Source organism: Podarcis gaigeae, assembly GCF_964106915.1.
Source record: "Podarcis gaigeae genome assembly, chromosome: 2".
Classification (NCBI taxonomy): Eukaryota; Metazoa; Chordata; class Lepidosauria; order Squamata; family Lacertidae; genus Podarcis; species Podarcis gaigeae.
In genome coordinates, this window is record NC_139679.1 from 76758628 (window position 1) to 76777089 (window position 18462).

At 40.5% G+C, this 18462-nt stretch overlaps 1 protein-coding gene and 1 long non-coding RNA gene across 8 annotated transcripts in view; one reads left to right on the forward strand and one right to left on the reverse strand.

Moving 5' to 3' along the window:
- Positions 1-18462, forward strand: part of LOC310838932 — a 34378-nt gene that overhangs the window by 3494 nt on the left and 12422 nt on the right. For 2 of the 4 annotated variants that reach the window (XR_014561224.1, XR_014561225.1), the window contains exon 2: positions 9965-10106. This is a non-coding gene — a long non-coding RNA (uncharacterized lncRNA). Of the gene's footprint in view, positions 1-8990; positions 9100-9964; positions 10107-15040; positions 15541-18462 lie in introns of those variants that run through there. The other 2 variants (XR_014561226.1, XR_014561227.1) reach the window with 2 other exon arrangements.
- SFMBT1 (Scm like with four mbt domains 1) overlaps positions 702-18462 on the reverse strand; it is a 75327-nt gene continuing 57566 nt past the window's right edge. For all 4 annotated transcript variants that reach the window (XM_083726747.1, XM_083726750.1, XM_083726749.1 and 1 more), the window contains exons 10-21: positions 17885-17967; positions 16693-16819; positions 16204-16317; positions 15548-15590; positions 13725-13789; positions 11903-12042; positions 9451-9560; positions 8816-8991; positions 7779-7957; positions 7395-7640; positions 5785-5913; positions 702-5579 (exon numbers count right to left, since the gene is read on the reverse strand). In XM_083726747.1, coding sequence (XP_083582873.1) covers positions 5439-5579; positions 5785-5913; positions 7395-7640; positions 7779-7957; positions 8816-8991; positions 9451-9560; positions 11903-12042; positions 13725-13789; positions 15548-15590; positions 16204-16317; positions 16693-16819; positions 17885-17967 — 1553 coding nt within the window. In that variant the 3' untranslated portion in view covers positions 702-5438. The remainder of the gene's footprint in view (positions 5580-5784; positions 5914-7394; positions 7641-7778; positions 7958-8815; positions 8992-9450; positions 9561-11902; positions 12043-13724; positions 13790-15547; positions 15591-16203; positions 16318-16692; positions 16820-17884; positions 17968-18462) is intronic.

An 18462-nucleotide genomic window follows, 5' to 3' on the forward strand; every position in this document is an offset into this window, starting at 1 on the left:
AATGTAATCCAGTTTCCCCTCAATGACACATGTAACATGGAATTCTGAGCACTCAAGCAATACTCAGCTTATTGACACAAAAGTAGACCAGCAGCAATTTAAGTATTTTTTAAAATTTACTTACAATCACTTTAAACGGTCATGAAGTACCACAAAATTATGTACATTCATTTACAGAAAAAAACAAGCAAAATAATCCATTTAAAATATTTTAACCCTTTAACTGATACATCTATCCAGTAAAGGAGGATCTTCAATAGGCATATTTTATGTGCATATTTCTCCATTTTTGAATTTCACCCTCAGTTCACACATATAATTTATATATATTAAATCAAAGAAAAATACAGCAAGCAGGAGGAACAACACAATATACATCTTTAATTATTTTTTTTTTTAAAAAAAGAAAGAACAAAGCAGGGAAAGTGCATGTTCAATGATTTATTACAACAAAACAGATCTACATATATGCTGGCAGTACCTGCCCTAGAAGGCTCTTTCAAGAGATTTCTGATTGTCTATAAACACTAACAGAACTGGTTCAGAGGTCAATGGAAAAATCTGTGTGCAGTCCTGTATGAGAGTGGACTGGGTGATTAGGTAACAACAGCAGAAGCTGACAAACATGAAGCCTCTGTGATATACAGATAGTACTTAAGGTTTCTTAGGAGTTGCAGTTAAAGGAGTAAGTACTTCACAGATTTATTTTTTTTAAATCACTTCAATTCATTATGTGAAGTTCCAAAGTTCTGGTAAATCCAGTTTCCACACTCCTGAAGTTTAAGACAACAAGTCAGTGGAACATTGCATTTCATTCTAGAGTCTGGAGGAAGTAATGTGCTGCATTCCATGGTTCAATCTTGATTTTATTCTTTTAAGTAATTTAATCTGGTCAGCAGCAGTGCAATAATTAGGTCTAACTTCTAACAAGCAAGTAACTAATATAAATAACTGCTGTACTTCTAGTGTCTCCAATTTTGATCCTTTTCAAAAAGGAATTCACACTAGCAAGGTTCACTACAGATCTCATCAGCTACTAATCCAGCCTGCAGTGGGTAGCGCGGGGCAGAAGGAGATTTCCTTTCTTTCTGCAGAAAAAAATGGGCAGACACACCTATAATGGTAGCATCTGCTTGGAGCATCTTTTTTTCTATTATTCTATTACTTCCCCTTTCCGCACATCATACCCCAATTCTGCAGCATTCCTAGTACATTTTCAATGGGGCTCCTCTGGAGAGAAATGGGGTGGGGAAAAGTTACTCCCACCTACCCGTTTTTGGGTTTGGATTTATGGTTTATATAATGGATTATATAATGAGCTTTTAAAATTGCATGCTCAAACCCCATTCTAGCCTCATGGTTAAAAGGCTACCTTTGACAACAAAGTCCATATATGAATGATTTAGGGAAAGTTAATACCAGCGTGAGTTCTCAGCACACAGTCAAATTTACACTCATGAGGTTTTCAGGCAAGTCCCTTTGTGCTTAAGCAAATCTCGGTATTTCAGATACTACTTTCACAGTAGACAAAATCTTAGACAAAACTGAAAATCGCAACAAAAGCCTTATTTAAAACATTGTTTTACTTTGGGCAACACTCTGGTATGAATTCATAAAGCTTCACAATGTGTGCAGAAAGAAAGCGGCTGATGTAAAGATGTGCACTGCCTAGGTAATCTGGCATGCAAAATTCTCCAACAAGACAAACTTTTGAGCTGATTAGGCTTTGGCTAGTAATACGTAAAAAGTATCTGCAAATCAGACAAAAAGTGTGTGCTCATTTCACTAAAGGGTAGAGTCATCCAATGAGAATGGAGGAGGGGGGAGAGAAGGGTCTCTGGCAGCAGCACTGCCAGATGCCAAGCCCTGCTGGTCTCACTAGAATCAGATACTCCAGGATCATACTGCATCCAAGGGGTGTGTTGGGAGAACAGGAGAACCTTGGATCCTGATCCATCCTGTTTCCCCCTGATGCTGAAGCACCAATGGTAGAGGGGCAAAGATGACAGTCCTACCTGTGGCAGCTGGTAGAGAGGTTACAAATGCTGACTTCCTTCTTAGCCTGTAGATAGGGAGGACTGCAAAATCCTTTGCTCCTGGTATTGTACCCTAATTGACACACTGCTAGAGATTTAGTATTCAACTTATTCTACCTTACTGTAAAGCATTCGTGGCTAACCTCTGGGTCCAGGTGTCTCACTAGCTCCATCAAAGCAATTTTATGGCAGAAAAAAGGGAAACATTTATAAATTAGACACATTGATGGAATGGCTGTAGAGGTTTGTGAGTTTGCCCTTTGTGCTTGCATGCAGATTTGTGCAAGACAGCATGGAGTGGCCACACCCAGCATGGGCATGCTAGCTAGATCAAGGGTAGCTAAAAACCCACCTCTGGTTAGTCCTTTCAGAGGTGGGTTTGTGAAAGGACTAACAAGGTTTCCATTATCTTAACAGGATTGGCAGTTGCATGGCAGGTACATAAATTTTAAAGCACTGTCAATCCCCACCCCAACCCCTGTCTCTTTCAGAGTCTGGAATAAGCCCTTCATGGCACAGGCTTCCCACCTCCTTTCAAGTTTCTAGCATTATAGAAGTGGTAGCTATGCCAAGTAAAATTAGACCAGAACTATCTCAACTATCTCATGTTTTATTAGATAGCTGTGCCAGTTAACAGGATGCAACATAGAACCTTTGAGTGTAAACCAAAATTATGTACTGAATTTCTTTTGACAATAGCTTTATAAGCTGCTGTTTCCCACCCCCAAAAGCCAATCAAGTGGAAAACATATGTTGTGTAATAAAAGTACCTATAAATTTATTTTCATGTGGTCATTGTATAGCAACTAGTCCCCAGAGATCTAACAATTATGTTTATCTTTTCTCACTCTCTGCTTTGGACACATGTACTTTATCCTAGTAAGAATGTCATTAGCATAGTTAAAATGCACAATGTTATCTAACTTTTCAGACTCTCTCCCACTCTACTACAGTAGCACAAGAACCTTTTGAAGTTTTAACAGCATTAAGTCAGATAAGCTTCCAATTGAACTGATTTGGGCAGTAAATGGAAAGAAATGAAGGGTTTGTAGATGAGGTTAAATTTCCCTGAAGTTGGAAAATATTCCAGGGCTACTTAGGGGATGAATGCTTTGCAGACGGCTTCAAATTCAGCCCACAAGATACGCTGGAATTGCCTCAAGAAATGAAGTGTACAACTACTCATCTGTTGCATAGAAATGACTTAAAAGTAACAAACAATGGAAAGCATCTCTCTTTCTGACAGCCCCTAAATGGATCCCACTGGGATCAAACTCCTAAAGTAGGGCAGAAATATTAGCTTATAAATATATCACAGATAGCCAGCACCTACTCCATTGGCTTCAGAAACGTAAGTTGGCTTATTTACAGCAATGCATGGAGTATGAAAGTTTTACTTTAAAAACTCTGAAAGTCTCAAGACATACAAGTTTTGTACATATGCCATTCTTATGATTTTTGATTCCCCTCCCAGAAGGTACCCAATAGTTACCTTTTTAATAAAGCAAAAGATGCACTGAAGCTGGATAATGAAAAAACCTGGATCCACCCCACCCGCCCAATGCCAGAGAGGCATTCAAACCAACACATACAAGTGCATTTCTCATAAATAAATGGACCAGTTGAATAGCACTCAATTCAATATATAAATGTAATTGCAAACTTGGTCCATATGCTCATTTACACAGCATTTAATGTACTAAACCTACTTTGGTTGAAACCTGAAGTATGAAAGCTCTGAGTAATCATTCACTGCATCCATACTCTTATCTAGGGTCTCATAAAGCTAGGAAGGTTATTCATTTCTTTTAAGACACCATACAACCCTCTTCCTAAACAGCACTCATATATATCCTGGAACGTGACTCTGCAGGAAGACAATGTTTCAAACTGTGAAGATCAAAAAGATCCAGTGATGAGGATATACTTCAAATTTAACAGACACATATAATGGGTGCAGAAGCCCATTTGGTGCATGGCTGGATCCCAACAAAGCTGGATTCACTCTGCAGAAATCAAAACCTGTAATTGTTCAGCAATGTGCACCAACAGTTAGTTGTTGCAGTTGTGGGAAGTTGCTGTATAGACAAGCATTAGCTAGCACATTATTAAGTTGACCATAGTTGAATTGCCTCTACATAAACCCACAAAGTTATGTAGAGAACTATGGACCCCATCTCTTAAGGTGTACACACAGTACAGGCTGCATGAACTGTCCAACAAAAAGGACATCACAAATCATTTCTGTTATATACTTAAGATAGAAGAGGGAAGACGACATTTCACCCATGCATTTACAAAACAACTACAATTTTCTGGAGAAACCCTTTAAACATTGGAGAATTGATAGGAGCTCAACATTTCTGTCCGTTCTTCCTCTACAGATGCAAGGTCAATTTCCAAAAACAAATGAGAATACGAGAAGACTTAATCCCAATCTCATACCATGCAATATTCTAGTAAATATTTTCAAAAAGAGAAATGATACTAAAGTGTCAATATTTCTGTGCAGCTTTCAGTAAAAAATAAAAAATAAAAATTAGGTTGCAGCTTATCTGTAAAGCAGAGCCATATGTTAACATTCAAACCTCCCGTTCTACAATTCCCAAAACTTGTCCTCTCTGTGCCTTGACCAGCAGCATGGCAGGCAGAAATTCTGTTAGGCACAAACTTCACTCCCTCTCCATGACAAACAGCTCTAACTTTTTAAATCTGTGACTTTCAGATAACTTTTGGAGGCCTAGGACCTCTGTCAGGTGAAAAAATGCTGGCATTCCTATTTTGACTGCAGAAAAGCACATGTTGCATAGCCATATATGACCTTCCCCGAAAAATGTAATTCCCTCATAGCTTTTTTCCCCCAGGTTGTAGAGGTAGAAAGCAAGTTCCAAAATAAAAATCACAAACAAAAAACATCTGGCTGCACTTCAGTTTTCAAGCTTTTGGCCACACCACTTATCTTGGCAATCAGTGATATTAATGTTTAAAAAATTATGTTTAAGACAAAGGAAATAAAGTAGTTCTGCAAATGGCAAGGAGATTTCCATCAATCGGCATTCCCTTCAATGTGCTGCCAAGTCTGTCCATTTCAGACCAGAACTACAGGAAATTTTTCTCCCCTTAGAGGAGAGATTACAACCACCTTTATTCATCAAAAAAGTCCTGATGTACAGAAGAAGCGACTACTACATTCTTAAGCCAATAGACAGCTGTGAAAATAGCTGGGATTGCATTAATGTTTTGCTCCAAGTATTTTTTCCCCTCCCCTCAAAGTGCAAGACTGCAAACGCCAGTTTATAAACAGTTTCCGTCTGACCTTCCTTGCCTCACCCTGTTGAAGGAAGAGTAGGATGCTGCAGTTGTGCTTTAAAAATTCATTTTCCAACTTATCACCCCCTCCCTTTAGTTAGCAAACTGTTGGTAGAAGGCAAATTTAACCCTTTCAATGTGATGGCAAAGTTTAATGGCTGGGCCAAGTTTCAAGTCCATACACTCCTGAACAGTGGGAAGAGTTAGCAGGAGAAGCGCTTGTCCATCTATTTCCTGTTGAGAGACAGAGAGAGAACAGGGTTCAGAACTGATGAAAAAAATGCCATTAAGATGCATTCAATGGTCTGATTGAAAGCTAACAAATCAAATGGGAATACATCCCTCGACAACTATTTGCAATGCTAGAAAGTTATTGAGACAAAGACTAGAGATTTCATGTGCTCAGTTAACAATTGCCAACAGTAAAACAATAGAATACCTGATCCAGAAATATTCTAGCTAATGGGGCACAGTCTGTAGATTTGAGGAACCGCACAACATCAGCTACACTCCACTCCAGAGGGTTGCTGTCCAGCTGCAGCTTCTCTCCAACGTCTATCTTTATTTCCTATCCCACAAGTCCCAAAACAAAGCAAAAATATTACATTTGCCCTGCTCAAGCATATTTACTCTTTTTGTATATTCCCACCAATTCCACCCGAGTTATCTCCTGAAAAGAGCCACAGATCATGACATTTTGGATTCTCGGTGTTAGGGATTTTGTGTGTGTGCTGATCAAATTTAATCCATAAGGTGTGAACCATGTACTCATGAACAGAATCCACAAACCATCCCCTCTCTCTGCCCCACCCCCAAGTTGTATATTCTTGAGACTGTAGCAAAAAAATGTCGACAGGGCAGCACTTGGAGGGGAAACCCCCAAATCCCAGCAACTAGATGAGATCTAGTGGATCTAATGGCGCTTCTAACAAGAACAGGTGGAATGTGTATACAGTCATACCTCAGAAGTCGAACGCCTTGTGACTCGAATGTTTTGGCTCCCGAATGCCGCAAACCTGGAAGTATATGTTCCGGTTTGCAAATGATCTTTGGAACCCGAACATCTGATGCGGCTTCCGATTTGCTGCAGGAGTGCCTTGGTTTCCAAACATTTTGGAAGTCAAATGGAGTTCCAGAAGAGATTCCATTCAACTTCCAAGGTACGACTGTATATTTTTATATAATGGTGATGATGATGATAATAATAATTTATTACCCCACCCATCTGGCTGGATTTCCTCACCCTAATCACTGCAGTGTTGCTGTTGTGGTGAGTTAGGTATGCAACATGTTGCAATAAGTGCAAATTATATGCAAGTTTATATGTTGAATTATACAATAGGTTAAATTGTGTATATGCATTTAACACAACTGATTGTTGCTATTTCAGTAGAGAGTTCATGCTCTGGATGCATGATATACCAGGAAGGAGGTTTTGAGTCTTCCCTAGTGTCCTGGGAGGGAAATTTCTACTGAGAGGGGGTAAACCTGCCATCCCTGCACTCTCCCAATCTATATTCTGGAACTGTTATTTAAATAACAAGTATCAGAAATGTATATAATTAGAATGCAGGGAAATGGATTATTTTGCTTCTAAAGAAAACCTCAAAACTACTCTTAATAATCTTTCCTTAACAGGGTCTGTTTCTTCTTTGCTAGGTCACAAGTCAGTACAAATATTTCCTCACCTGCTTATTGGAGCAATTATTTTGCCCCTTTTGATTTTAGTACTAGGTAGACCTGACAAATATGAGCATTTATTTCCATTTAATAACAAACGGGGGGGGGGGGGGAGGCCTCAGCCTTCAAGGCTCATCATTAGATGGCTTAATGACCTTGGGTTGCATCCAGCTAAACCATTGTGCACATGGAAAGACTACTGTGAGCCCAACCTTCCCTTCCTCTCCTCCCCCTGTGCACACCCCATATCTGCTCTGGGGATTCCCAGAGATTTAGTTAGAGACAACCCCGATGAACAAAATCTCTCTTTCTGAACGCTAGATGCTCGCTGCTAAGGTATTCTTTTTTTAAAAAAATTCCAAGACCTACCTTTGGTGAAGGAGGCTTATTTTCATCATCTGAGAAAGAAAAGGCGCGTAGTTTCCTTTTCCGTTTGTCCCGGTCCTGAGCTCCAAAATGGGATCGCTCGCTCTGTGTGGGGGAGGATGACCGTGATTTCTTTTCTGACACTTCAGACTCTTCAAGCAGTTCCTCCTGGTGCTCAGAGGTGCTGTCTTCCGTAAGGGACTCTTCATCTATGTCATCCTGATCATCATCCTCTTCACCCCCACTGCCCTGAAATGGTATGGAAAGGAGACGGGGAGACTCAGAGGTAGACAGTGAAGACTGTGTGTAGCAAAATACCAAAACACCCATTTATCTAATATCTATGGAACACAGAGTGCATTAAATAAATTGTATGCGTTATCATACCTGGGGTGAGCCAGCAGGTGTGTTATCTACAGAGGTAGAAGAGCGTTTCTTCTTATGAACAAAGAAGTTTTTCCGTTTCTTTCTTTTCCTGCTTGCCTTCTTCATGCTTGTCTCTGTGTTGCTGTGGATACCTGGTGGACGGCCAATCCTTTTGTTTCTTCGCTTCCCATAATAATGGGCTATGAGAAATTAATAGAAAAGGGATTCTGACTGTGAAATGTCAGGATGATTCATCTTTTGCTAGCCCTACATGTATCAAGAGTGCCTCTAAAATCTCCTTTTATCACCATGTTTTATTATGATATTTATGCACCACCAACAGGGGATAAATGATGTCCATCTATATGACCTATTGTTGCTGTTTGATACCTATGTGTATGTGCCTTAGAAGAAAGATGACATATTCTGCGGTACATAAATTAAACATGTACTGGCTACTGGAATCTAGTAACCCAACAAACAGCACAGTGATTCAAAGGGTTGGAGTGGCAACAATTTTGCACATCAAACTGCTCTACAACCATCATGTTAAGTGGTGACCAACCTGCAAATGAATCCCGCCTGACACACACACAAAAATATATCAGCATTGCTTCCCATGGGGCAATCAACAGCTTCCCAGAGGGTAGTTTAGATTTAATTTCAAATCCCATATGGCTCCTCCAAATGAAGATAGAAAGGTCAGGAAAGGTGATGTATCACTCACATAATAGGTAGGTTTGTCCTGAGATCAATAGGAACCCCAGTACAATCACAGGTTGGGTTTACTAATACAGCACGAGTTTTCTGCACTGCTAAACTAACTGTAGAAGGACTCAATGGACACTTTTCGACCAAGGGCAAGATTAAATGTTGATGATATGGTCACAGTACAGTGGTGCTTTGAGCATATATAAACTAAGATAAGAATGATCAGCAGCTTTAAGGAAACTGCATTTACTTGAAGTTGTGCTTTGCAGCCACTGACCTACACTGTAGAATAGCGCAGTAGTGAATCAGAAAATTCCCTTGTAGGGCCAACCACCGCAATTACTCACTGTATTTGGTTTTTGTCAGAACAGAGCAGTTCTCTGAACACTTGTCTAGCACCATTTGGGGGCCAAAGAGATTTGGACAACATTCAAGTTTGATACAGGTCTGCCTGCAGAACTCTGCGACTCGATCAGCTGTTCTTACAACTTCCACTGTGGCACGGTAGCTCTTTCCTTTATACCTGAAGCAAGGAGGAAAACAACAACAACATGTGATTTGATCATCATTTTTACAAAGACAATATTCTGGATGCCATGGAATTTCTTATGTTTACAGAAAACATTTTAGGGTTAGGAAATGTTGTGCATCACCATTCTCAAACCAAGACACACTCCTACTGTACTGGTTATGGTGCCTGGACCAAATGCTGCTATAGGAGCATCTCAAACACCAAAGGGTCCTAGAACATGGCTGCAGGCATTCCACCAGGGAGAAAAGACGAACTTCCTCCTTTACAGAGCAGTGGTCACATTCATTGGAGTCATGAGAGCCAGGTAAGGGTGTTTGGGAACGCAGGGCAGCATTTGCAGGCAAGCTCAGGGGGTTAGCATTACAAAGGCCGAGAAATCCTTCCTTGGCAATGTCTAATTTGGCCTAAGAGCAAAGGACCAACACACACTACAGAACAGAGTCCATTTACTTTGCTTTCAGGGTCTCTCCATATCCATGCCATGCAGCTTCTTCATCCAGCTGTATTTCTCTAAGGACACGGCTAGGTTTATAGGCAGCATTGATCAGCAAAGAAAGAACCTGAAAATGGAAATGAGGAGAGAGTGTTATGAAAGCAGTAGGCAAGTAAATTTCTTTTAACATGTTAATATGACTTAGTAGATTAGTTCTATTCATCTGAGTTAGCAACTTGAGAGACTGAGCATTAAACTAAAATGTATCAGCATAATATGTTTAGAAAGGACAGTACCTGTGAACCAAAAACAGACAACAAGTAAGGATTTATCTAACTGCCTAGGATTCCCAATTCAATGTTCAGTATAGCCTAACTGTCTTTCCACATTTCCCTCAATGTCGTTCAGGGTAAAGTACTGTTATCTAGCAAATGTTGCTACCTTATTTTATAAAGGTATGCCAAAAATTTGGAGAATACTCCCCCCCCCCCCCCGATTTCATTTCTGAGATTATTCATTTTCTCCCTCCAGCTCCCAGTCAAGAGAGTGGATTCTTAAGGAAGGATAGATGGAGAATGACAGAAGAGACACCACTAACATACCAATCAAAGGGAGCTTGGAATAAGGTTTCACAGCATTCCATTCAGGAGGGAATATTTACTACTGGAAGGAGGTAAAGAGGAGTGCTAGGAAGGTTTATCACAATGGCTAAACAAAGTGGAACAATGAGCTAAAAAGCAGGCACTGGAGGAAACAAAAATGCCAGTATCAGGTTTAACATGTTTACGGGGTGGTCTCATTTGAAATAAATACCCAAGGATACATTAAAAATGAGCCAGATTTTGATCAAATACAAGAAGTTTGATAACGCGTTTTGAGCCAACTTGCTTTCAAAGTAAATATTTATCCTTGCATTCAAATATCTGGAAAAATTATTGAGTGATAATTGCTCCATTCAATTTTTTCCGGGAAGTAAGACAGCCATGTAAGAAACATGCATCAATTTAATGAGCAAATAACCCAGAATAGTGAACCACCCTTATTAAAAAAAAACTCATACAAAAAGTATTTTGCACTGTTAGACCATGCACTGTTCGTATCTGACAAAGCTGCTGCTATGAAGAATAACCCATGGCGTTTAACATGCAGCAGAGACCCCCAGAGGCAACTCCTATAATCTAGAATGTTCTCAAAGTACTATAGATTTGTCACAACAGATCAAATGACTGACTCATCAACTTTAATATTCTGTCGTGGACAGTTTCTACTGCTGCTTAGTGACAGGTGTATATTCTCTTCTCCATAATGCCACTTAGGCATTTCTGTAATACAACAAAAAATACAGAGCTCTACAGATATCTAATTTGCCCTAAAGCCTTTTCATTTGTCACTGGATGTCCATTCTTGCCTTTCCACTTCAAAAATGCACTCAAGGCAGGGAACATAATACATTAAAAACAAATAGCTAAAAAAAAGTAAAACACAATGAATTAGACCGGGGTAGTCAACCTTTTTATACCTACCGCCCACTAATGCATCTTTCTTGATGGTCAAATTTCCTTACCGTCCACCAGTGCTCGATGGAAGGAGGATTCAGCTTGTGCCGTAGAACCCCCTACCACCCACCTAGAATCCTAAAACGCCCACTAGTAAGTGGTAGGGACCAGGCTGACAACCCCTGAATTAGACTGTGAAGAACCATGAGTAAAAAACAAACTCTACACCCTACAAGAATGGCTTATATTTCTGTTGTTCTATCTGGTACTGCCTTACAATCGGAAGAAGTTAGTATGTATATGTCCTTTTGCAGAGGTTTATACCATTATGAGTTTCACCTGTCTTGCTAATGTGAATGGGCCCCTTATAAAAGAACTATAGCGTTCTTTGATAGCTGAAAAATCAGAGTAACGCCCTCCAGCTAGCTGGAAGGGGCAGAAACTTGTTTGCAGCCAGTTTTTTATGGTGAGTATGGACTTCTCCTTGCAGAACTGGACTCTTGATTCACCAGAATATACCGCCATGTCCCATGGGTTCCAGATTACCCTAGACAAAACTGTGCTTTCCAAACTTACCAGGAAGCCTCTGGCATACCATGCAACAACACAAGCTGATCACACCACCATCCCTATGACACAGAAGAAACCATCTTGCTACTCTGTAGCTGAATTTGTTTCATGAAATGCAGATTGAGAAATCTGGTTCAGACAAGTCTTCCCCACAGCACGGGTCATTATTTCATGTTTTAGTGATTGAGAATTATGCTGTGCAACTTAATGCTGCCTCACCCACCAATATCCTGATTATGATTTCAACTTTCCAACCTAATACATTATTTTATAGGTCTACACGTTTCCTTACTTACGTTGAATGCTGCATTAATGTATTCCTAGCCTACAATGATACAAAGGGTGTGCTTTGACAGAGAAATTGTGCCACAAGTATATAGCCATGTTTTCCAGATGCCCTTACCTCTTTAAGAACAAGGACACAGTTTCCTGGTCCCACAGACTGTGGCAGTTCTGCAATTCTACCTTTGTTAAGATATGGCCCTGAGAAGCAGCGATGATTAAAGTAGATCTTTGGACAGCAGTATTTACCATTGGTTACAACTAGAAAAAATAAGAATAATAATCAGAATACTCTGTGCAAACATGTGCTCTAAATACAGTGGAACCTTGGTTCCCGGACTGCTTAGTTGCCGAACAAATCGGCTCCGGAACTCCGCAAACCCAGAAGTGTTCTGCTTTACAAACCTTTTTCAGAAGCTGAACGTTTGATGTGGCTTCTGTTGGAGTGCAGGAAGCTCCTGCAGCCAATCAGAAGCTGCGCCTTGGTTTTCAAACGGTTTCGGGAGTCGAACGGACTCCCGGAACGGATTAAGTTCGAGAACCAAGGTACCACTGAGCTAGCATTTAGAAATATTTAAACTATAGAAATTAAACCAATAAATACAGGGCCCCATCCAACACTGCAGCTCCTCTGGTGCAACACACTTCCATGCATGCAACTGCTCTCCCTCTCCTGTCCCCTCTGATCTCTGTGTGCCTGTAAAATCAACTCGGGGGAGGGGACTTGAGGGACCTTTTGGTGTAGATGTTTTCTGGAAGAGCCTGGGCAGAGGAGAGGGAAAGAGAAGTCCCAATGCACCAGTGGAACTACACACATAAAACTCTGGATACAATCCAGAGTTTCACATATATGCACATTTATTTTTGATAGCCTCCTGCAACTCACCCAAAGCTTGACCTGAGGGATGAGGGAACTTGCCCAAAATTCAGGGAGCTCATCTGCACAAGGGCCTTTTCGCTAGCACAAAACCCCTTTGAGTAGCAAACACAGGTTTGGATCTAAATCACTAAAAACTGGGCCAGAATCAGCTATGTCACAGTGTCACAAAGCCCAATCAAACAGAAAGCAATGGCTTGTGGCCACTGCCACTGCCTGATTTTCTGGACTCCTCCCTGCCCCAACTCTGTTCTAGTTTATCCCATTCTGCAGTGTGATTGGGGTGCCCTCAGAGGACCCCTTTGAGAAGCTGCTGGGGGAGCAGAGAGAGGGAAAGTCAACTTCTGCCATCCTGTTATGCAGACTTTTTTTGGATACAATTTATTATGTGTTAACACTGAAGCAAAGTTTATGGTTATTTGCTTTAGCATGCAAAATAAGTCAGCATCCTCCATGATGCAAGATAGTTAAAGATATCAATATACCAATAGTCATTTCATTCCAGCTATGCTTGGACTAAGAGCCGCTTTCTCTTAAAGCCTTAATTCCAGGGGTTTATAATTGGCACATATAGAGATTGTATTGTATTGACATAACATCTCTCCATTTAAAAACCAATTAAATCCCAGAATGAGCAGCAGCCACTTCTGCAAAGCTGACATTAGGTAGTACCTCAAACACACATTTTGCTGCATTGCAAGTCATGCCGTAAGATTTTAGAGAGTATTAACTGATTTGTTCAGCAGCAGATGCACTTATTCAACATTCATCCATTCAACAGTTTAACAAATGATTAGATTTCACCATCTGGCACATATGGAATTCTACTGTCAAATGGCCTTTTGTCTATAGAGTTGCCTGAGTTCCCTGCAAAGCAGAACATGGAAACTCACTGTAGAACGGATAAAAGTTCAAAGGAAAAGTAGGAAGTGTTTGTGAGGAAGAGCCTCACCCCAGCAGGATAGTTCTAGAAAGCTAAGCCCGTGCGGGAAACATGACATGTACACAACACGGCTTTTAGTCTCATTCTCCAACTACTACAGACACAAAGACACTTCTTTCTTACCGGTATCAGCGGAGTTCAGTTCCTGGCTCTTTAGTCCCTCATGGACAGTTCTTGAGGATAATATTCTGACCAAGGGAGAGAGAGAGAGAGAGAGAGAGAGAGAGAGAGAGAGAGAGAGATGGCATTATTCAGTATTTGGGCTCTTGAGCTCCTCATCCAGTTTGGGCTTTTGTTTTTGTTTCTACAGTAGAAGGGACTTGTGCCTCAAGCAAAAGTTTCATATTCATTGTCTCCCTTCACCCGCTTCTCTCCTCTTGCCCCCTCTGGAATTGCCATTCCCACATTCCCTCCTTAGTGCCCAAGCCCTATTATAATTAAATCAAAGCACACACAATTGGAAAAAATAACATATTCTTCCCCTGCCCAGCCCTGCATCCAGTTTCCCTCTTTCTATTTTAGACTGTAAACCTCCCAGGGCAGGTCATAGCTGTTCTTTATAAAGCAGTATACACATAGGTGGCATAACAAATGACAACTACTACAACATGGGACCCGCCAAGTGAGTTAAAGAACAGGAGTTTTTAAACTAATGTATTAACTGTGTGTAAAATGGGTGGGGATTCTCAGGCCTTTGATCCTCAGGATTTTCTATAACCCATGACTCCTCCTAGGCACCCTCATCACAGACCCTGATGCACACGCTCTGCTGGTTGGAATGTATCCTTGAACTGGCATAGTGTCCCTTTCTTGCCCAGATAGAGAGATAAATGTGCAGAGACCTCTGATTTTTGTGTGGCTGTATAAAAATAAGAGTCACATTCATGGCCTTAAGGTTGCCCACTAGGGAATGTGGCCCCCAGGCTGCTGAAAAAGGTCCCCCAACTCTATAAAACCAACAGGGTGGCCAGAGATATAAGCACTGCTAAAGAACAGCAGCAACATGTCAGGTGAAATAATGCCAAGTGAAAAGGGAGCAATATCCCTCCCACCCTGTCCGACACATTGCATGCATGTAAGAAAAATGCACCATAAGATGGAAAGCAAAGCTGGCAATGGCTTCCAAGAACTGGAGGACAGAGAACTTGCTTAAGGGACTACCCCAAAGTGTGTTTGTGCTATAGACTCTATAGCATAACATCTATAGCATCTGCTGTGTCTATAGTATAGATCAGGTGTTGTCAACCTGGTCCCTACCGCCCACTAGTGGGTGTTTCAGGTTTCGAGGTGGGTGGTAGGGGGTTCTATGGCACAAGCTGAATCCTCCTTCCATCGAGCATTTTACCATCAAGAAAGATGCATTAGTGGGCGGTAGGTATAAAAAGGCTGACTACCCCTGGTATAGATATTAACATCTCAATCCAACTATTATATGACAGGAAGATCCACTGATGGCAGGTCACTTCCACAGAACTGCAGTGTATCAAGCAAAGTATGGAATTATTTCTTCTGAATTAGCTGGACTTCCATCTACCTTTCTAACAGAGTTCATTTTCAGCTATTGCAATCCAAATGCAGATTTGTGAGGCTAACCACCTACATGACTTGTGGAACATTTGGGGACCTAAAGTGAAAAAGAATTAAGTAACAACCTTTCAAGCAGCACTTATGAAAGGGACGTGAGGGTGAATTAAAAAAAGTAATACCCAAAGCTGTCCTAACTAACGGAAAAGTGCACACCTCCAATATGACCTGAGAACAGTTCAGAAAGATGCAGTTGATTTGGAAGAAAAGTAGTTATGGTATATTCAGAGAGTATCATAGCATGACAGCCACAAACATGCGTAATATTTCCAACTACTAAGTAAGTGAGCTCTAGTTAACTGCATTCAAGCTTCTCAAAAAACAGTCCATTGCTAGCAATGTGAAATAAGTTCAATGCTTACGGTTTCTCTGGTTGGACCACTGCAATTTTCTTTTCCTTGTTCACTGTAAGCCAAGGTGAAAGTCAATGAATAACCAGTGTATCCATTAAAAAGTTTTCCAATGATAACACACACTTTTTATTTTATAATCTTCTGTAAGCAGAATTTCAACATTTACATAGTCAGGCTACAGATAATAGTCATGTTTCATCACCGCCTGGGGAATTGAGACCCAACTTTCTTGTGAAACATGAAGAGATGAGCAAAGAACCAATCACGGGAAAATCCCTGAACTTTCAAGTGCAAACACACAGGCTTTTCAGTTTCCTAAGCTTACAAACATGCATTTCTCCAACTTGAAGGGTACTCTAAATCTACATGCAAGGGCTTGCACATTGCCCATCTACTGCTGCTCCAAGTATCCCCAAAAGGTTGCCTTGCTACTAAGTTCTAGTGAGTTCTAGATTCTCAAAGTATTAATTAAAAATGTCTTAAAACCTTCCACAGTCCTTCCTCTCTAGGGACTTGTTCTTGTGCTGTTTGATAGAGCTACAGAGCGATTGTTTTACCATTGTTATGTAAGAAATGCATATATACCATAGTACTCTGAAGTACAACAATCAATTCTGCAATACATTCCACTCCATCTTGTAGTATAGTAATTGTATTAGTCATACCTACTGCCCTGCGAGGAGGTCTAAGCTGATATCCATTTGTTTCGCACCAGCCTACTGGAAATATATTCATAGATTCCACACTCACTATGCATTCAGGGACTGGCATTTTAGAACCTGTTAAGAGACAAATGGAACACATAGCCCAAATCAATGGTTGTTGCAACTGGACTCGTAACAGAACACAACACTTGCTATAATACATATCTGTGTACCTGCACATTTGTATCAGACATAAGTAGCATGACAGGCCCTCAAAAAGGAATCTGTCAGGAAACAAGCCTTTGATTGTTGCCTATAAGGGTTTTATCATGAGTTGCAAAAAAATAAAACAAAACCATGGGCTGGAACAGCTGTTTTCAGAGCCATTTTTAGGAGTAAGACTGTGTGCTGGTAAAGATTTATAATGTTCAGATAAGGCAGTGGCATTAACATGCTACATGGGGAAGGCGAACAAAATTCAAAACATCTACCTTTCAAAATATAACTTACTTTCCAGCTGTAGCCAGAGATAGGAATCCTTCACCTTTGTAACAGTAGCTACACAAATTTCTTCAGGATCTTGTGAGTTTACTGCCTCAAGTTTCATGTTCTCCTTAAAGCCATGGTCAGAAGTCAGCTAAAAAAGAAGGAAAAAGAAGGAAAAAACACTTAGGTGGAACATGCAATTTTAAGGGCACCCAATTCATACACCAAACAGGAAAAACATTCAGAACAAATTAAACACAGACCATTGAAGGGAATCACCAGGGATTTAAATGGTAAGTTCAAAACAATAATCAGCAAGCAGTTTCTTGTAGATTACCAAGGGAATTTCAACCTGGCACTCAAAAAAAGTATTAAAATAAGAAAAAATAATTGAATTTACAGTAGAACATGCAAGAGACTCTGCTTCAAGCCCACATCTTGTTATACTCAAGATCAAAATTAAACTGTAATAGTGGAGATAAGCATACACAAAATAAGAAGCCTACTTCCTATACAAAGGATAAATTAATTCTCACAAAGAGCCAACAAGGTGGTAAACTTGTGTCTGGGCTGTGCCACTTCAAATTAAAGTGGGAACCTACATGGTTTACTCTTCCATGCCTTGAGGGAGGATCCAAAAGGCTGCATGAAATGTTCCATGCATGCACCAGGCTTCCCCCTCCCATCAGCGTCCCTTACCAAAAAATTGCTCCGACAGGCTGATGACTCTCTAGAACAAAATACCACATGGCTTGAAGAGCTTGCTGTCAGAAAGCAAAATTCACTTACCCTCCCCGCCAAAGTGCTTCCCATGTGTGCAGTAAAAAAAGCAGTAAGAATCCTGGAACCTCAAAGACTAGATTTCGGGGAGAAGGATACTAGTTGAGCCATCTCCCCGATATTCTAGGGGGTGAATTCAGCCCAACTCCTAGAAACATTTCATCAGGTGAACCCTCACCTACACTTCAAACACTTCATATCCTGTTTGTGGCCTAAGATGCATAATGCCATTGTTCGACTTCCAAGCCTTGAGATACCATCAATTCTTGCAGAATAAGTTGAATATTAAACATCTCTTTAGACTATTTTGGGACACTTTGCCCTCAAAACACCAGTACTTTAATTCTTTTTTCCACTATGTGGTGTGGTTAACAAGCTTTACAAACTAAGTAAAATATTCACCGTTGAATAAACACATTATATTGTGAACGCTTACCGAGGGAAAACAGCTTTGGGGAGCAGCCTCTGCTCCACATTGCTTGAGATAATCTGCCCAGTCAAAGTCTTGCCCAGGATAACCTATGAATGAGCAAACAAATGACTCTTATTTATTAATGCATTTTTATCTTATCCTTGCTACAAAGAGGTCAGCGTAGTAGCCATGATCCTCTCCTCCATTTTATCCTCACAGCCACCCTCTTAGGTAAGTTAAACTGAGAGACGGCCTGCCAAAAGAGCATCATAGTTGTGTGGGATTTATGCCAGGATCTCTCTACTCCTTGTTCAACATTTGTCTATCCCATACTGGCTTAAGTAAGTTTGAGAATGATATGAGTAGTTCCTGAGGACACACAAATGCCTTCACATTCTCAAGCTAGGCTTTTCACACTACTTGAAAAGCCTAGGCCCAGTGTCTTTCCCACACCACTTTTATAGTCATTTTAAGAAATCTTGCTGTTAAATTGTCCCAATCTCTGCAATATGCGGAATAGAAGTGTTTTCAGAGATAAAAGTATAATGCTTCCAGTTCAACTGCTCGTATGAGAGCAGGCAAATAGACTGCATAGGCTACAC